Below are 20,352 nucleotides of genomic sequence, written 5' to 3'. Positions count from 1 at the left end.
TATTTCGAGGATGCTAACAGTCAATATTTCACGCATCAGTTACCTAGTAATAGATTACTCAAAGTAATTATCCGAAATATTGTTCCAACAGTTGGGGTCGACTGGGTGCGAGAGGAGCTCATGGCGCTCAGCTACGAGCCCCGTGATATATATCAGTTCACGAGGAAAGACCCCAGCTCGAATAAGCAAATTCCTCTGAGCGTCATGAGCGTAACCCTCCCCAAGACGAAATTCTCTGAGACTATTTACTCCCTGAGATATCTGTGTGGTACGAGGGTTACCATTGAGGCCTACCAGGGGAGAGAAGGTCCCTCTCAATGCTTTAAGTGCCAGCGGTGGGGTCACACCGCCAGTTATTGCCATATGCGTCTAAGATGCGTCAAATGTGGTGAAAACCACAACGCAGCTGCATGTCCTCTGAAACCAGAAGCCAAGGCTAAATGTGCGAACTGCTCTGGCGAACATCCAGCCTCCTGGAGAGGTTGTGCTTTATTTAAGAATATCATGGAGGCAAAAATGCTTAGAGAGTACGAGAGAGCTCAGAAAAAACGTACTCTTTTAGCAAAGGAAATAGATCCGAACATTACCTTTGCTAATGCAGTAACTGGCGGTACCCTCCCCCCCCACCACTGAACCCACCCCCTCTTCGTCCTCCTTGGGGTCTGACTTGTCAGGCCTTAAGGAAATATTAGATCTCTGCAGGCAAGTTAATTTCTCTAAATTAATGCCTATTTTACGTGATACCACTACGAAACTGAAACAGTGCCAGAACACATTCGATAAGATCACTGTTCTGATAGGTGCTGCATTGCAGTACTTCTCAGAACCTTAGACTCTTGAATTGTTCTGACAATGGACTTGACAGTCTGTGCTTGGAACTGTCAGAGTGTTGTTAATCAGAAATACGAACTTGAGTCGTTTATTTCTGATTACAATATTGACATCGTGTTGCTAGGTGAAACGTGGCTCAAACCTCCTCATACTTTCAAAATTAAAAATTTTACAATGTATCGTAAAGACCGACTCCACACTGAGGCTGGGGGCGTGGCGGTGCTGATTAAATCTAGCCTTACTCACCACCTCATCGACCCCCTCCCTCAGGGTGTAATTGAATCCATAGGAATTGAACTACAACATGGTAACTTTCATTATCGTCTAATAGCCGCCTATTTATCACCTAACGCCCCCCTTCATACCCTGGAAATTGACAATATACTTAATAACAATGAGCACGTTCCATCTATCATCTGTGGTGATATCAATTCCAAGCACCCGGACTGGAATTCACGGGTGACTAATCCTAAGGGGAGAATACTGCAACGTCATGTAAGGGACAGTAATATAAAAGTGCATGGTCCGAAGGAGCCCACTATTTATCCGGCTCGCGGTCGCCCTGATGTTATTGACATTGCTATTTCGAAATACTTCTCTCCGTATATTACATTTACAGTACCTAATGTGCTAAATTCAGACCATAATCCCATTCTTTTCAACCTTGCATGGTCCCGCCTACATGCGCCATCTCCCATTGTTAACCACACTCCAATTGACTATAATAAGTTCAGGTGGCATGTTAATAAAAATCTACAACCTTTTGAACCACGTAGCAGGGAGGATATTGACCGGGCTATTCAACATCTATATAATAAGATGGGGAATGCTCGTAAATATGCTTCCAATGCTACACAAAATTCTATTTCGGCCCAAACACGCAGCAATGGCGTACACAACAATGGACCTCACAACAATGGCATTCATACTCCCGCCCGACAAGGCGGGAATATGACTGGCCCTGAAGATAATAGTACTCCAGATATTATTAAAGACCTAATATATATTAAAAACAGATATAGGAAAAGATGGCAATTGTACCGCGACCCTGCTGACCGGGCCGAATACTACGAACTGGCCCGGGAAGTCCGCAAAAGACTGCTGGAGCGTAAGATTGAAAAATGGGAAGAATTTTGTCGCTCCCTTACAGAACATGAATCAGACCGCAATTTCTGGAGAACCACCCGCTGTCTGACTCGAACCCGGGAACCTAGCCGAGCTATTCACGGCACTAGGGGCCTGGTATTCTCCCCTTATGATAAAGCTGAGGCCTTTGCCGATTCTATTGAGAATCAATGTGTGACACATGACAATATTAACGATGACGCTGACGAACTACGGACCCGTGCCGCACAAAGAAAGGTCTCAACTTTCATAATACAATGGACTCCTGACAATGACATAGAGAGAGTAACTCCTGCAGAGGTCCGTAAAATCATCAAGGACCTAAATGAGAATAAGTCTCCTGGCGATGACAAGCTTTCCAACAAAGAAATTAAATCTCTGCCTTATAAAGCAGTACTGTTTTTAGCGTCCATCTTTTCGGCCTGCATTACTACGGGATACTTTCCTAAGCTCTGGAAAACAGCTAAAATAGTTGTTCTTCCTAAGCCTGGAAAGGACAGATTGTTCCCGCAAAATTATCACCCTATAAGCTTGTTATCGCACTTATCGAAAATCTTTGAGAGACTTATTCTCAAAAGACTCAATGGACATCTTCGTCTGCAGGGCATAATGAGACCGGAGCAATTCGGATTCCGGTCGACGCGGAGTGCCCCTCTTGCGGCGCTCCGCCTTACTCAGTATGCTACTAGGTCGTTCAATTTACGCCGTACAGTACCCGCGGTATTTTTTGACATTGGAAAAGCCTTTGATACAGTGTGGCATGACAACTTAATCTCTAAACTCCCATCGTCGCCATAAGACCTATCTGTGTCAGTGCGACGTAAAGCAACTAGCAAAAGAAAATCTCTAAACTGCTGGATAAATATCACGTTCCCTCCTACCTAGTCAAAATTATTCACTCCTACCTCTATAATAGAAAATTCTACGTTTCATGTGACGGTGAAAAATCAACCCCTCGGGCTCTTTAAAGGCCGGAGTACCACAGGGTGGAACGCTATCCCCCACACTGTATGGCCTATATGTGAACGATCTACCGATAATTCCGGGAGTGGAGATACAGCAGTATGCTGATGACATAGCCGTCTACACTACGAAACGACGGAGATGCGATGCCATTCGGCTACTGCAGTCCTGGATAAATCGTTTTGGGGACTGGTGCAAAATTAATAAAGTCAAAATTAATGCAGATAAAACCCAGGCCATTCCTTTTACTTGGAGAATACCTAGACTTGACCATCTTAGAATTGGCAATATGGTCCTACCCTGGGCCCGTGTTGTCAAATATCTCGGCCTAAGTCTTGATCGTAAATTAACATGGCGCAACAATGTGAACCAGGCCCTAGAGCGAGCTTCAGCGAGGGTGGCCTGTCTCAAGCCACTGCTTCAAAATAAATATATCTCTCCCACCATAAAGAGAAATATTTATTTAGCATGTGTGAGACCCATCCTCCTGTACGGCTGTGAGGCCTGGGGCTACATTGCAAAAACTCATGTACGCAGGCTGCAAACTTTTCAGAATAAAACCCTTAGAAGAATGATACAGCCTCCCTGGTACATTTCGAATAAAAAGATCAGGCAAGACTTGCGTATTCCCACAATCCGTTTCCAAATTAACAAAATTACTAGGATGGCCAAGTCTAGAATTCTCTCCACCCAGTCAAATGATCCAGGTACCTCTTTGTTGAAACGGGTTATAAAGACCAAGAAGCCGAATACCCGGTTTAAATTCAGAGGCCCTTGGCTCCTTTATAACCCGCAATAAATTTCGGCCTATTCCAAATTTTCTAACCAACACTAATTACTAGAAAACTGCCCTGAAAACGCCCGTTTGTTAAGAAGGCATTGGCATTGGTATCCCCTCCCATCTTGCGCATATTTTATAACAATGCATAGCGATGTTGGGGGTTTTCATTACTGATTTAGGGGCTTAAACTCCCCTAAAACAGATCGCTTCCCCCCCCAGTGCAAGTACCAGTGATTTTCCGTCTCATCGGTATCCCACGGAAACAGATGAGTTGAGGGGCAAAATTTCGCCCCGGGGCTCCCACCTACTTGCCTACAACAAAAAAAAAATATTTGGGACTCAATATATTCTTTCCCAGTCACGAGTCCAATGAAATATTTCACTTATATCACAACAGCACACGTTTACATCATTAAAGACCGGTTTTAGCACGATTACACTTAGATAGATGAACTGAAAAAAGCACTATTATATCGTGTATATGTAGGTCCATGAAAGTATTAACTATCTGCACTGGTCGAATACACAGATAACCGATTAATCTTGGGCAATAGAAACGTGTTGCACTGTACAAGATTGGAGAGTAATAAAACTTTTGGTGCGAGATCCACTCACCCGGAACATATAGAAATGCCACTTCACAAACATGTCGGAAAAAACGACTGAAAATCTAGATCGTAATTACAATTTGATGTCAGTGTTATCAAGGTATTCGTTTAAGATAGCAATGATCTTAGGCGAAGGTTGATACAACAAAGCTGAAAGTCGTGTAGGGAAAGGTACGTGGACATTAATTAATTTCTGCATTAAAATGGCCTGGTGGCGTGCATATTGGGGGCAATGAACAAATAAATGGTCACTATCGCCCTGAGGTTCTCCACAGGAACAAGTTGGGTCGTTCGTAATATGAAATCCAGATAAATATACCGGAGTTAAGGCATGATTAAAACGTAGTCTGATGATGTTAGTAATGTGACGTCGTGTATACGTACCATTTGCAAACCACGGAAGTGTGGGAATACTCGGTTGAATTTGATAGTAATAGTGGCCTTTTGTACTAGCTGATAAACGCCATTTTGTGCACCATGTGTGTTTAGCTTCATTTTTGATAGATGGAAAGAAGTCAGAAATCGGGATTTTGATTTGTAATAAGTTCGTGGTATCTGCACTGGCTTCTTTTGCTGCTATATCGGCCATATCGTTGCCTACGTGCCCGTTATGCCCTTTAATCCATATTAACGTTATAACAAAACCGGATGTTTCGAGTTGAAAAATAAGGTGTTTAACTTCGTAGACATATGTATTTTGACTATGGGCGAAGGATTGGAGAGCTTGTAATACACTTTGAGAATCGCTGAATATATTCATTTTTTGGATTGCAACTGTTGGACATATAAGAGAGCTTGATATATGGCATATAATTCTGCTGTAAAGATAGTTAAATTATTAGGCAACGGATATTTAAAGCTAGTTTGTGTTTGTGGATCATAAAATGCTGCTCCGACTCCAGTAGTCGATTTTGACCCATCGGTAAAAAGGTGATAATCTGGTGAGGTTATTGAACTTTTAAATTTCTTAAGAGCGTATAATTTGGGATGAGGTGCATACATTGATTGGTTTAATGAATCAGAAGGAGCAATGATAATAGAAGGACGGAATGTTTGAATATCATAGTCATATGAATACAAATTTACGCGTGGTGTGCGAAGTATAGTCTCAGTAAGATGGTGGAGTTCAGCATACGCCATATATATGGCGGGGTACTGATGATGAGGTGGAGGACGCTGTTGATAATATTCATATAATAATTTTAATTTAGGGACGATAAGGGAGTTCGATCTGCTAATATGTTTTAGTAGGAATATTTTTGAAATTTTTATCTTGCGAATATACAGTGGTTCTTCTGTAGTTTCTACTAGTAAAGCGTTAGTTGGTGTTGTTCGGAGGGCACCCACACTGATACGTAGTGCTGAAAATTGTAGACGATCCAAAGCTAGTAACCTGTGTTTAGCGGTTAAATCAATAATATGGGCGCTATAATCAAGTATGGACCGAATGGTTGAACGATATAGTTGTAATGCTGACAAGGGGTCAGCACCCCATGCACGTTTCGTTACCGTTCGTAAGATAGTAATATAACGATCAGATTTCCGAATTAAATAATGGATTTGGGGTTGCCATGTAAGCCTTTGGTCGATATATATGCCTAAATATAAGTGTTGTGTGACAAAGGGGATGCTATAGGTATCAAAGGTAATAGGGCTTTTATCAAAGGTTCGTTTATTTGTAAAGATCATCGCTGCACATTTAGCGATTGAAAGTGAAAGTCCATGGATTGTTAGCCACCGAAAGACTAAACTTAAAACGCGAGATATTGTGGCTCTACAATGGTCAATGTTGGAGTGAGAGCAATAAATATCATACTCATCCGCGTAAGCTAGAATTCGAGCGTGTGGAGTCACAATAGATTCGAGATCTTTCATATAAAGGGCAAACAAAATTCCACTTAGTATCGAACCCTGTGGTAATCCTTGTGATGTATAGCGGCTTTCAATTGTGTGTTGAGTTGATTTAATGGTTAACCGGCGATTGGTAAATAGTTGATTTAAAATAGAAAGTAATTTAATGGGAAATCCAGAAATAAATAATTTCTCCCAGAGAATATGCAATAACACAGCATCACAGGCACCTTTAATATCCAAAAAGACTGCCACGGTAGATTGTTTCCGCCATTTTGCCAATAAGATGTCGAGTAGGAAAATAATGATAGGTTCCTGTGTACTATTACCACGTCTAAAAGCGAACTGATACTTAGGTAATAGCGTGATACTTAGGTAATAGCGAGTGATATTCCAATAACCACGCCATTTCTTTCATGAGGATTTTACAGAAGACTTTCCGTATACATGATCCCAAAACTATGCCACGAAAATTTTCAGGTTCGGTAGGTCGTTTTGTTGGTTTCAAAATAGGAGTTATGAAAAAATCGTTCCATGTGGTTGGTACGTGTAATGTCTCAAGAATACTATTATAATATTGTAGTAAATAAATTTGGACGTTGGGGGGGGGGGTAGTGCCCTGAGCATGAGATAAGTAATTGCATCAGGTCCTGGAGACGAGCTATTAACGGTACATAATACAGATTGTAGTTCGTTATATGTAATTGGCTTTAATAACGAAGTAAAAGAACGAGAATTGTCCTGTGAGGTGGGTAGAAATGGCGGATTTACTGATACTGGGGCGAGGGTATATAAAAAGTCTTCTAAAACTTGTCGCGGATAGGAAGAATACGTTTGGTATTGGAATGTTCGCGTTATCATGCGGATCACGTTCCAGAATGTCGCTGCTGGTAATTGAGGAGTTAATGTAGAAATAAAAGACTGCCAAGCTTTTCGTTTTTTAGCATTAAAGACAAGTTTTGTTTTTGCAATATGATTTCGCAATTGGAAATAATGCTGCTGAGTCATTGATTGGCGGTATTGTTTAAATAATTGTTTTCGCTGATGAATGAGATCGTGACGTTCTTTATCCCACCATTTTATTTCGTATTCCTGTGGGCGGGTCGTCACTTTAAGCGTTCGACACGGATGAAACATATTTAAATATTGGGTTAAATAAGGGAGTAAGGTTGGAAAGGTAATAGGTGACTCGTGTTCCTGCTGCAAGACATTGAAATTTTTATAAGATCGGACATTACTTATACATGAATGTGTCTTAAACTGGGAAGTTATTGGGCGATTACCATATGTTATGATGATGGGGAAGTGGTCACTGGTGTAGGTATCAGATAATGTGTACCAGGAGGTGACAGGGACCATGGTTGTACGACATAATGTAAGGTCTACGGCACTGGGTGGAGATCCAGGCGGAGTTAAACGGGTCGGGGAACCATCGTTTAAAATAAACAGATTCTGATGATTTGAGGTAGCAATTAAATTGGAGCCTTTTATTGTATCTATGATACACCCCCATTCAGTGTGATGGCAATTGAAATCACCGAGAATGAAAAGGTGTTTGAATGTTGCAAATTGTTGGAAAACTTGCGTCCATTGATTCTGAGTAATGTAAATGTGTGTGTGTGTGTGGGGAATAGATATTTATAAAACGAGTATAATGGTGTACTATCCCTACTGCATAAGTGTGTGGGATGAAATATTGCAAAGGTAATTGTGTAAAGGGTAATGAAGTTTGTACACACGTGGCGACTCCATCAAAACCGTTACCATCGTATCGGAATACTTGATAACCTCTTAATCTGAAAATGAAATGTGGTTGAAACCACGTTTCTTGTAAGCAAATAATATTAGCTTGCGTTTCGTTTATTAATATTTGTAACACAAGTCGTTTAGAGGTGGCACTTCGACAATTCCATTGGAGTAATGTAATCATGCAAGAATGTTCATGATAGAATCTCGTAGTTTATATAATACATGGTGAATCTGAGGCTCGTGGCTCATACTTTGGATTAACATTACCAGCAATTGCTGGATTTCTTGTTGAAGTCGTTCCTTGGTAGGAGGATAGCTTATATCTTGGGGGGCTGCGGAAGGTTGCTGCCCATTAGATGGTTCGAATTTGATGGGTATGATAAGTGCAGAGGTTGTTGCATGGCACTCGTTGACGGGAATGAATTTACTGGAACCGAAGGCTCATTTCGCAGGATGGCCATGAATCCTTGCCGATCAAAGCCGGGCTCTTGTGTAGGAGGGCGAGATTGCATGATGACTTGAGTAAACTTACGTTTACGAGGGTTTGGTGTCGGAGGAGATGGGGGATTCGATGGTAGCGGAGGGAACTTATGTTCTTGTTGTTCGGAATGGTAAATTGGAAGGGCAATTCGAGCTTTAGCTTCGGGGAAAAGACAGGTATTCAGTACTCATTAACCTTTTGATGTTAACTTGATACTTGTGTTCAGGACAGGTTGAGGAACCCGTAACATGATTTTTCTTACAGTAGGCGCATTGCGTGAATTGCTCAGTACAAGCCTAGGTTTCATGCTGCTGCGGACATTTCCCACAACGTGCGTTTTTGGCTTGACATTGCCGAATTGTATGTCCATAGCGCTGGTATTTGCGACAGCGAATAGGTAAAAAGATGTAAGGTTCAACTGCCATATACACCTTATACAAGGCAACATGGGATGGGTGCGTTTGAGCCATGAAAACTATTTTTATAGAACCTGTAGGAAGGTATTGGGTTTCTCCATCTTGAATTACACGACGATTAAGACGTTGCACGCTTTTAACTGGGGCCTCAGATTCCAGATACTGTCAGATTTCATCATTCGATAGGCCTTTTTCCACTCCACGAATAATTCCTACTCGTAACACTTGTGAAGATGGAATATAAGCTTTAATTTTTAGCGTTTCAAGAATAGGGTTACTCAAAAAGGCATTGGCTTGAGAAGCCGTATGGAAAGTGACTTGTAGTCTATTGCGTCCCTTTCGTTGGATGGATTTGACGTTGAGCTTAGTTTCATAGAATCGGCGACCAAGTGCCCTAGGGTGTAAACTGCCTATGTTTTGATCGTTAATAGATTCAACGAATACAAAGAAGGGGCCATGATGAAAGCGATTATAATATTCCGGGGGAGAAGCTACTTGGGACACCTCGGATTGATCGTTAAGTTTTTCTGGATTAGAACAGGCTGCCACTTCCGTATTACGCCTTTGTGCATTAGTCTCAGATGACTGAGAACCTTGTTGTTGTTTCGTATTACGAGGTGAGTCAGTTATGGATTCCTCATCCATGGGTACGACAATCTCACGATCCACTCGTAGATTATGCCCGTCCACTTTCAACGTTCCGCCACTATCGGTCTCCATAACTTCTCACTCCTTCATCACACTTAAGCAAAACATAATTGATTACCACTGCCGCGCACGACTATGGTAGTGTACCGTACAACGATCACTGCGTGACTGTGATTGTTTACGATCTCAATAACACTTTCCGCTCTCGAAGTCTCCCATATACGTTGATCAGATATTAATTTCCCTCTGTCCAAAATCCCCACACTCTCACATATATTCACCCCTCAGTAGTACCACTGCCCTCTACTACTTATCCCTTATATGTTGATCCGGTGTTGTTTGTTTGGTAGAAGTCGCTGAGATGCATCATTTTGGCGTGAAGGTTAGTATACCTTGTGTCTCTGTGATTTTCCTATATCTCCTAGTGTTGTATACATTATTTAATCACTCTCAGTTGTCTATGTGCTACGTCTTCTAATGAACTATTTCAAGTGCTTTGAAACCATTTTGTGAATCAAATGTACGATCTACTTAACTCAGTCTTCAAGTACTTTTCAATCAGAGAAAATTGCGAACTGCATTGGTGTCCTACTTTATCGGAATTTTGTGCGAGTGTAGAACTAGTTCAAATATAATGAAGTATCGTTTCTGGGTGAAATAACGAGCCCAAATCAACTTCAAGAACAAGAACAACTTCAAGTATTTGGAGCCCCCCCCCCCCGAACCAATAAGAACTACTTGTTCAAGAAGAACAAGGACCATATAAGAGAAATAGATCCGTCACTCCTGTATAATAAAGTTGGCTGAGAAAACTGGTCATGGAAGCTACAGTGGCCACTTTCTCTCTGCCAACATAAGGAAATATATCCCACGATAGTACCTCGTAGTAAACACGATGATGATAGTTGTTACTTTGTTAAAATTTTAATTGTGATAGAGATAATGATTGTATTTCGGTAGGAAAGTTGTATCTAAAGCTTTTCTCGTGTCTTTTACTTGAATAGTAAATTGCAATTAACGCTAGCTTGTATCGTTGTTTCACCGTTCGCATTTTAATGTAAATTTACATCTATTAACTGATAAATGCAACATTGATTACTGAAAATGTTAATGCAATACATATAAAACCCCAAAACGCCCATACTTGCCTAAATCACGATCTAACATAACCTCATTCTTTCGTTCGTTGAACCCTTCCCACGACTTTTATGTATAGGAATGGAAAACACGAGAAGGAAAGGATGAAAGTAAAACACAGCATAATGCACACAGTTTATATTTTGAATTTATTTATTCGAACCAGCAGGTAAGAAGCACAATCACACAGACGTTTACTCGCAACAGCTAGGTAGTTCAATGTGAAGTACGTTCATGATCATAATACTATTTCTTCACACTAAGAACGCGCATAATTATAATTTCACACCATACTCTCAAAAAACTGGATCTAAAATCTCGTTCAATGCGAAAGAATCTCAACAAATTTTCGTCTAACAAGCACTATTACATACCGTAAGACCAAGGTCCCTTCGCGCGCAACGATAACGGTGTTGTGTTTTGAATTTGCTGTACCACGCAACTGAATGTGTAATGCCAACCTCTGCCTTCTAAATTAACCCTCTAAAAGAGAATTTTAGTTTTCATTCGTTGGCGGAGATCGACTGGCCCATCACAGAACTGCTTCGGACCTTAGCCTACAATGAATACAAAGCCTGCCCAATAGCCACTCATAGCTGTCCGCCCTGTGGATGCTATATTTGCCGCTAGAAGCGCTGCAATTCAACCTCACATGAACACCTCGGTTTTCGGTATTTCTACACGTTGTATGCTTACTGGTGACGTTTACTACGAAAGTTGAATGTTAATACCGATAGAAATAATGAAACTCAATAATGATTTTGTTTAGTTCGAATCATTGGCTGAATGGTCAGCATTGAGGCCTTCGGTTCAGAAGGTCCCGGATTCGATTGCCGGCCAAATGGGTGATTATAATCACGTCTAATTAATTATTCTGGCTCGGGGACTGGTGTTTGTGCTTGTTCCAACACTTCTCCCTTCATATTCAGACAACACACTACACTTCCAACCAGCACAGGAACTTGATATACAGTAGTGATTACTAGACGTCGGACATTTAGGTGCTAAAATGTTATTTTAGCTGCCTAAAACAGACTTTCAAATAGGCTCTACAATATGTTTACGCAGCTGAAATTTTACGTACCTTAATATGCATTATTTAAAATACCATGCTGATTTTGCTAAATTGATTATAATTCGTTACGGGGAAATATAAGACAAGTTTCCCTCTCCTCTTTGCTGCAAATGTCACAGAATATAATTTTACCATCCGATGTGAAATGGGGAAACTCTTGTAAATTGAGGACGACTTGGAACCTGACACTTTCGGCTTAATTCACACACTGACCAAACGGGAAAAATGTATTGTTAAAATACGTCAATTATATTACAATGGTGTACTGCTGTGTACCGTTTTTTAAAAAAGGCTCTAGAAATAAATTTTTCCATGAATTCCCTTGCCAAGAGCCAACTAGGGAATTGTGGATTAAAGCAATAAACAGACAGTGTATGGTACAGAAAATACGCAGACCCTGTGACGGCAAAAATTAGGTTACTTATTATTATTGCTCCTGTTCTGATAATAATGTCCTTATTCTGTTGCGTAGGTGGTACCAAGTACCAAGGATAAGTCATGGAACACTAGAGACCGCTCCGTCGAGTGCTGCAATGGCATATATTGGAGGGTACTTGGTAAGAGTTGTCGAAGACCACATACCATGTCAAGAGTGTGTTGATAAAATTAGTAGTATCCAGAGTCCATCTCCACTAACGTCATTAATAAAAATCAAAGACAGAGGTGGTCTCACGTCTCAGGTATCCAAAGCCAAGTTTTGTTTCACTGATGATGAAACTGAGGCAAATAAGGGACGAAATGTTATCGGTAACGCTGGACAGTCCAAAAATAGCACAAACATTAACCGAAATACTGTTGCCACGTGTTGCTAAAAATCCTATTCTACGGTGTGGGAAAAGTGATCATCCTGAGGAACTAAGCAGAATAATACTGCAGAAGTATCTACGCCCCTCTGTCACTAACTACGCTAATGGCATTACAGATGAGTATCGCCGAGAATACTTCTTGAGAGGAAAAACGATTTATGAGGAGAAAATATCAAGGAAAATGGTTAAAGTCGTTCATTTTCACTGAAAATCTACGGTGCGGTAGTAAAAATATCTAGTGTAGACCTTATGTCCTTTTAAATGCCAGACACAAATTTCGACAGTTATCTGAAATGAAAATCCACAGCTAGGGGTAAAAGGTGAACATTTATTATTTTCTACTTCATTCTGCTCAGTAACGTATATAATATACAGGAAGTATAGTGTAGAGGTAAATTTGTGCTAGTTTCAACTCCCGTTATCAATGCTAGTGAGTGCTGATGTGAGGTGGTATACTAGCGCTGCAGTGGTCAAGACGCGCACTGCCAGGTGGACACTGTTTCTGATGAGTGCACTGCGAATGAGCAGGCTTTGTATTCCTTGTAGGCTAAGTTCGGACGCTCCCTATGTAGGTGAAGAAGAAGAAGAAGATGTAAGCTATTACCACGTGCTACACATTGTTTTTTATGCGGTTTTCTTTCTTCACTCTCTTTGTTCTTCACTAAAGAGGTTATAGTAACCAGTAGTACAATAATTATACTGTGGCAATTTAGAAATGCCATATGAAAATATCGAAGTGGTTCTTGGAACGTATGAGGAATTTATATTGGGCTACAAGATTGTTTCAGATGAGAAGGAGGTACGTTATTGCAATTATTCTTTAAAAGTTAAGAATCTGGTAGGGTAACTCGTTTAAAACTGGACAAGATTTTCACTACTATTAAAAGGTCATCATTTGGAGTTTTACTTATAAGAGTCCTGAAAAATTCATGGATTTTGTTTTCATGTCATGAAAATAGCAAACGAGGAACTTAAGATGTGTGAAGTTTACTAGTCGCTGCAGTGAATATACGATCAGGGTCATGCTCCTTTTCATTTCATATTTATTTTTATCACTTCTCCTCATCCAGCTGGGTCGGGGCATTTATGGTAGGCTACTTTTCCAACTTTCTCTCTCCTCCCACTATTCTTTTTCATAATTTTGTTCCATTAAGTATCAGCCCCATCTGAATTTCATCAATGTCTACTGCTTTCCTCATTTTTATCCTTCTAACTCTTAATTTCACCTTTGCTATTGTTATATTGTTTTCTACTTAGTGCTATGATGTTGATGCTTGTTGTTTAAAGGGGCCTAACATCTAAGGTCATCAGCCCCTAGTTAATACTGTAGGCCTATCACTATTGTCTCTCACACAGTATTTTTCACATTCAGGAGTTTGTCAAAATAGTCTTCATATGTTTTCTGTATCTGTTTTGGCTGTGTTAGTAACTCTTGGCTTTCATCTTTCCTGAGCTTTGTTCATACACTTCTCTTTCTTCTTACAAGCCCATAATGCATTTTTTCTCCCATCTAGATTCTCTTCTATCTCTCTTGTGAATTTCTCCTTACTTTCTTCTTATCTTCAGTTACCAAATTTTTCTCTTTTTTTACATTTCTTGATACTTTTACGTTCGTCCTTTTCTCATTTTCGCTACAGCTAGTGGATGGTGTCTGTCAAATACTTCTCCCTGTAGAGCCATCCATCAACTGTGACTTGCGCTTTCCATCATGAAGTAATCAATAATACTGTCTTTGTCCTTCTGTTACCCCATCCATATCGTGTACTGGATTTGCTATTCTTTTTTCTAAAACACATATTTTGTCATATGGTTGAAAGTGTAAAACTTTTGAATAATAATTAACATATTTTTGAGTGTGAGACTACTGGATACTGTAATTAACACAGTGACACCCCTAACTTAAAATGAATTAATAAATGTAGGCCAAAGTAGGTAATTTTTTATTTTTTACCATTGGAAGTGCCATATCTTTTTGTAATTACCCTGCTAAATGCATTACATTGTAAATATATGAAAGTAATGAGAAAGAAAGAATGCGCGTGGGGACAAAAGGTAGAGTTGAGGTTGTTCTTTCATTCTAATTCATTATTGCTTGTTTCAGTCGAGTCATGAAATATGGTTTTTTCAAATTTTTAGATGCCCTGTAATACTATTAGGCCCCTACTACTTCTACTCCTACTGCTAAATGTTTTCATTCCTCCCATGAAGGGGAAGACAGGCTTTCTAGACAGTGGACACTGTCTTTCAGGTCAGAAGATTTGTATCGGAGAAGGAGATGGGCAGTGGAGGGTAGGCGGCCATGGCATTTACTACTTGTTATCAACACTCCTTTTGGTTGGTTGGTTGGTTGGTTGGTTGGTTGGTTGGTTGCTTGGTTGGTTGTAGTGCAGAGCTAGTCAGACTTTGGACCAGCCATGGCCACTTGTAGTCCAAAATGTGCTCACCCAAGAGGCCGTGCATCATAATATTTTTTTTTTTTTTTTTTTGCTATTTGCTTTGCGTCGCACCGACACAGATAGGTCTTATGGCGACGATGGGAGAGGAAAGGGCTAGGAGTTGGAAGGAAGCGGCCTTGGCCTTATTAAGGTACAGCCCCAGCATTTGCCTGGTGTGAAAATGGGAAAACCATTTTCAGGGCTGCCGACAGTGGGATTCGAACCTACTATCTCCAGGATGCAAGCTCACAGCCGCACGCCTCTAACCGCATGGCCAACTCGCCCGGTACGTCATATTCTTTACGATACTTTCAATAGTTCATATATTACCTTATTTCCTAGCATACAAGACACAATCTGTATTTAGAAGATATTTAAAAGTAGAAAAATGTTTGTCAATAGAAAATATGTATTTTCAAGAAATACGTAACCAAACTGGGTAAGAATAAGTCTCATTTTTACTTGTGTTCATTAAAAAAAAATTATAGAAAATAGAGAGAATTATCAACCAGTCACCAGTGATCCGCTTTTAGGGCAGTCGCCCAGGTGGCAGGTTCCCTATATGTTGTTTACCTAGTCTTTTCTTAAATAATTGCAAAGAATTTGGAATTTCATTGGTAAATTATTCCCATACCTAACTCCTCGTCTTATAAACTTATATTTGCCCCAAGTTTTCCTCTTGAATTCCAACTTCATATTGTGATCTTTCCTACCTTTAATAATAATGTTGTGCTCCACTAACTGCTTTTATGGTTTTTGGAGACTCAGAGGTGCCAGAATTTAGTCCTGCAGGAATTCTTTTACATGCCAGTAAATCAGCTGACATGCGGCTGACATATTTGAGCACATTCAGATACCACTGGTCTGACCAGGATTGAACCTGCCAAGTTGAGGTCAGAAGGCTAGCGCCTCAACTGTCTGAGCCACTGAGACCGGCTTTCCTACTTTTAAAAACACCACTCAAACTTACTAGTCTACTAATGTTATTCCACGCCATCTCTCCACTGACAGCTCAGAACATACCGCTTAGTCGAGCAGCTTGTCTCCTTTCTCCGAAGTCTTCCCAGCCCAATCTTTCCAAGTTTTTGTAACACTACTATTTTGTCAGAAATTACCCAGAACAAATTGAGCTGCTTTTCTTTGGATTTTTTTCCAGTTCTTGAATCGAGTAATCCTGGTGACAGTCCCGTACACTGGAACCATTATTCTAGTTGGGAGTCTTACCAAAAACTTATATCCTTTGTCCTTTACATCCTTACTACAACCCCTAAGTACCTTCATAAACATGTGCAGTGATCTGTACCCTTTGTTTACAGTCCCATTTATGTGATTTCCCCAATGAAGATCTTTTATTACATTAACGCCTAGTTCTTTACAGTGATCTCTATAAGGACATTTCACCCTATCAACACAGTAATTAAAAGTTGAGAGGACGTTTCCTCTTGGTGAAACAATTTACAATGTGTTTTATGTCGCACTGACAGAGATAGGTCTTGTGACAACGATGGGATAGGAAAGGCCTATTAGTGGGAAGGAAGCGGCCGTGGCCTTAATTAAGGTACATCCCCAGCATTTGCCTGGTGTGAAAATGGGAAACCATGGAAAACCATCTTCAGGGCGGCTGACAGTGGGGTTTGAACCTACTATCTCCCGGATACAAGCAAGCTCACATCTGCGTGCCCCAAACTGCACGGCCAACTCGCTGGGTCTTCGCGAAACATACGATCTGACTTCTCATCCCATTTTTAATCATACAGTTGTCCACTTCCCATTTGACAATATTACCTAGCTCGATAGCTGCAGTCGTGTAAGTGCGGCCATATCCAGTAATCGGGAGATAGTGGGTTCGAGCCCCACTGTCAGCAGCCGTGAAGGTAGTTTTACGTTGTTTTCCATTTTCACATCACATAAGGGTGGGAAGGAAGTGACTGTGGCTTTAATTAAGATAAATCCCAGCATTTGCCTCGTGTGAACTTAGGAAACCATGGAAAACCATCTGCAAGGGCTGCCGACAGTGTGATTTGTACCCATGATCTCTCGAATGCAAGCTGATAGCTACATGACCCAAACTGTGCCGTCACTGCTCGGTGAGGATTTGTTTGTGAACAGCGCCAGTTGCTCGCTGTTAAGCACGTTGTTATGTAAATTTTGGTGACCGGGGTGTACGTGCATAAGAATGTACTACATACAATTTTTATATATTAATCCATGCCTTCATGTAGTTTAAACGGTTGTGGTACTTGTGTTACTCTTGGTCTTTTTCCTTGGTGTAATTTTCTTCAAAGTGTGTTATGAACTGGCTTTCGTCAATTATTGGTTGCTTTTAAAATATTCATTCATATTACATACAGTTCTTTGTGATTTCTCGCTTAATGTCCCTATATACGGTATTTGCTTTTTCCAGGACTTCCCTCTCGTAGGCTACATCATCTTCTGCACTGCAATCACTAGACTCCAATTCACCCACATAGTTTTCAGCACTGTCATTATTATTAGCAAGACTATCATCATCCTGTTTTTGTTTTCCTGGCCTTTTCCCAATTATCTGGAGTCTGAAATTCATATGGATTTATCCCTCTTTCATGCCAGATGCCTTTCCTGGCACCAGCCCTATCTGGAGGGATGTATCTTCATTATTGCGTTTTTTTCTGTGTTTGTAGTGTTGAGCGAGTTGGCCATTTGGTTAGAGGCACGCAGCTGTGAGCTTGCATTCTGGAGATAGTGGGTTTGAATCCTATTATCGGCAGCCCTGAAGATGGTTTCCCGTGGTTTCCCATTTTCACATGAGGCGACATTACGGCCACGGTGCTTCCTTCCCACTCCTAGCCCTTTCCTGTCCCATCATCGCCGTAAGACCTACGTGTTTGTTAAGAATGAAGTCGTACTTTCCAGTGTCGACTTGGTAAAATGTATTATAAAAACTTTGGAGTCTGTGAAACACACAAAAATTTCAATATGAATTATAACACTATAAACATACGTGTAAAAAGTACACACTATTATACAAAGAATGGCATGTTTCATTCTACAAGAACATCCTCAGATTCTATCAAATCACTTAAAACATGTGTAGGGTGACTTAAGCTGTGGTTGAATGGTCACCAGTGGTTGAACAGTATCAATTTAGCTCCATTTGGTAAGGTTTAGGGGAGATTTTGTGTTTCCCCGGCAAAGGATTTGTATAATTTAAAGATTGGTGAATTATGATATCAAGATATCATAAGGAGAAAGACAAGGGAAAGGAATTGTGAAAATTGATGGTCAATGCTTTGAAATTCTTGACATTTTTAAATACCTAGGGAGTGAATTAATGCAGAATACAAGGCTGGACATGGAGATCAGCAAGAGGGTGCAACAGTGTAATGCATTCTGCTAGAGTGTAAGAAACCATGTCTGTAATAAGGAAGTACCATGGAAGTGTAAAGAGATAGTATACTAAATGATTATGCACCCATATTGACTTATGTGGCTGAGACTTGGACAATGACAAGTAGGTAGAAGAGTAGAATTCAAGCCAGTGAATTGAAATTCCTAAGAATTATGATAGGAAAGACAGGTTGAGAAATGAAGATGTGAGAAAGGATGTTGGAATTGAAAACTTAAGTGAGAGAATTGATAGGAGTACACTGAAATTGGTGTGCATATGAAATAACTCAGAAATTTTAGTGTCCAGCAAGAAATTTTATTAATCTTTCCATCCATTTTTTTATATGGGATCATTACTGTGACTGTAGAACTAGCCCTTTTAGGTGACACATTGTCAGGAGGCAACATTCCCTCAAACAATCCCGTGGTCTACACTGCGTCCTATTATTAATTTTCACCTTATATGTACCAATGTTATTTATATATATAACTAGTTGATGTACCCATGCTTCGCTACAGAATTCTACATTGTATACAGAATTGTAGGTTAGGTAGAGTACACGTTGTTATCAAGACTGTATTAAATTGCATAGCTCTTAACATTACCCTGGAAACGCGACTTCGGCAAAGGGTTGAGGAGTTCCAGGAGAAGGCTAGACCAAATGACTGTGACTTTAACAACACAAAAAGTCTCCTTGTTGAGCTTGTTGAGGCTGCCAAAGACATTGTAGAAATCAAGAGAAGCAAAAAACATGCCTGGTGGAATGATACCTGCGAATCAGTCCCCAAAGAAAGATGCCCGGAGGAAGTTTAAGTCCATGGCTGCTCCGGAGTTCTCCATCTCCTTCGCTGAAACGGTCGCAAATGTGCAGATCACTCCACAGAGGTTTGTACAGAACAGCAGTACAGAAAATGCATCGATAAGTCCAAGCCAGCAACAAAAGAAAGTAGCTAAAGAAACTGGAGCTTTAACAGCACAAGTATCGAAAAGTGCGTTATTGCCGATTTTGCCTGGGAAGGGTCCTTCAAAGGAACATTCGGCTGGGAAGTCCTCCCCCAACGGGGCGGGGGATAAAGACTTCCCTAAATAGGGCTGGAAAGTCCAGCCCTCCTTCCAATGCCCAGACCAAAAAAGGAGGAGAAGGTGAAGCCACAGAGCTCCCTTCAGAAACTGGAGAAGAAGCCTTCTCCAACTCAATCGGGGGTCACAGGATCCCCGAAGAAATCCGGCAAACCATCTGCCGGTTCTCCTCCAAAAAAGAGAGAAACGGTGGGCAAGAACGAGAGGCCCCGACGCCCTCTTGTTCGATCACTTTCTGGAGAACCTAGTTCTCCTAGGAAGAAGGCCCACTGTTCTCGATCAATGAGATCACTGTCCGCGGAGGATCCAGTCACGGCGCCTCCTTCTTCTGAGAAGACAATGGAGACTGAGCCACTCATTGTCGTGGATGGTGATTGTGACAATAACAATACCGACAAAGACGGCGGGGGAACCTGGCAGGTAATGGACTGAACGAAGGGAAAGAAATTGCTCTGAATTCAAAGCTTTACCTATCCACACAACGGCACTATTGCAGTGGAACTGCAGTAGTTACCACTGTTGCCTAGCTGAGTTATGTCAACTGATATCCGTCTATGCGGCCTCCATAGTCTGTCTACAGGAATCTCGAATGAGACCTGGACATGACACGACTATGAGAGGACATCGTCTTTATTCCAAAGACAGAGTAGCTGTGGACGGCGCGGCAACTGGGGGCGTTTGTACCCTAGTTCGCTCCGACATCTTCAGCGAAGAAGTACCACTCCATACTCAGCCAGACGCAGTTGCAGTTCGCATTCCGTTGCCAGTAATGACAACGGTTTGCACCGTGTACTTTCCACCGAATTATAACCTTGAAATTCGTGCACTACAAGATTTGATCAGTCAGCTGCCTCCTCCTTTCCTCATGCTGGGAGACTTGAACGCCCGTAACACACTATGGGGTTCTCCGTCTTCCTGTTCTAGGGGGAGGATGCTTGAGCGAATGATCAACCTGTTTGATCTTTGCGTGCTTAATACAGGGGAACCGACACATTTCAG

General features: G+C 41.0%; 1 protein-coding gene across 1 annotated transcript in view; it reads left to right on the top strand.

Annotated features, from left to right (window-relative positions):
• The first annotated feature begins 13,131 nt into the window (after positions 1 to 13,131).
• LOC136874633 (p21-activated protein kinase-interacting protein 1-like) overlaps positions 13,132 to 20,352 on the top strand; it is a 119,234-nt gene continuing 112,013 nt past the window's right edge. The window contains exon 1 of the mRNA XM_067148261.2: positions 13,132 to 13,270. Coding sequence (XP_067004362.2) covers positions 13,187 to 13,270 — 84 coding nt within the window. The 5' untranslated portion in view covers positions 13,132 to 13,186. The remainder of the gene's footprint in view (positions 13,271 to 20,352) is intronic.

Source organism: Anabrus simplex, chromosome 1 (assembly GCF_040414725.1).
Source record: "Anabrus simplex isolate iqAnaSimp1 chromosome 1, ASM4041472v1, whole genome shotgun sequence".
NCBI lineage: Eukaryota > Metazoa > Arthropoda > Insecta > Orthoptera > Tettigoniidae > Anabrus > Anabrus simplex.
This window is presented reverse-complemented; position numbering and strand designations above follow the sequence as displayed.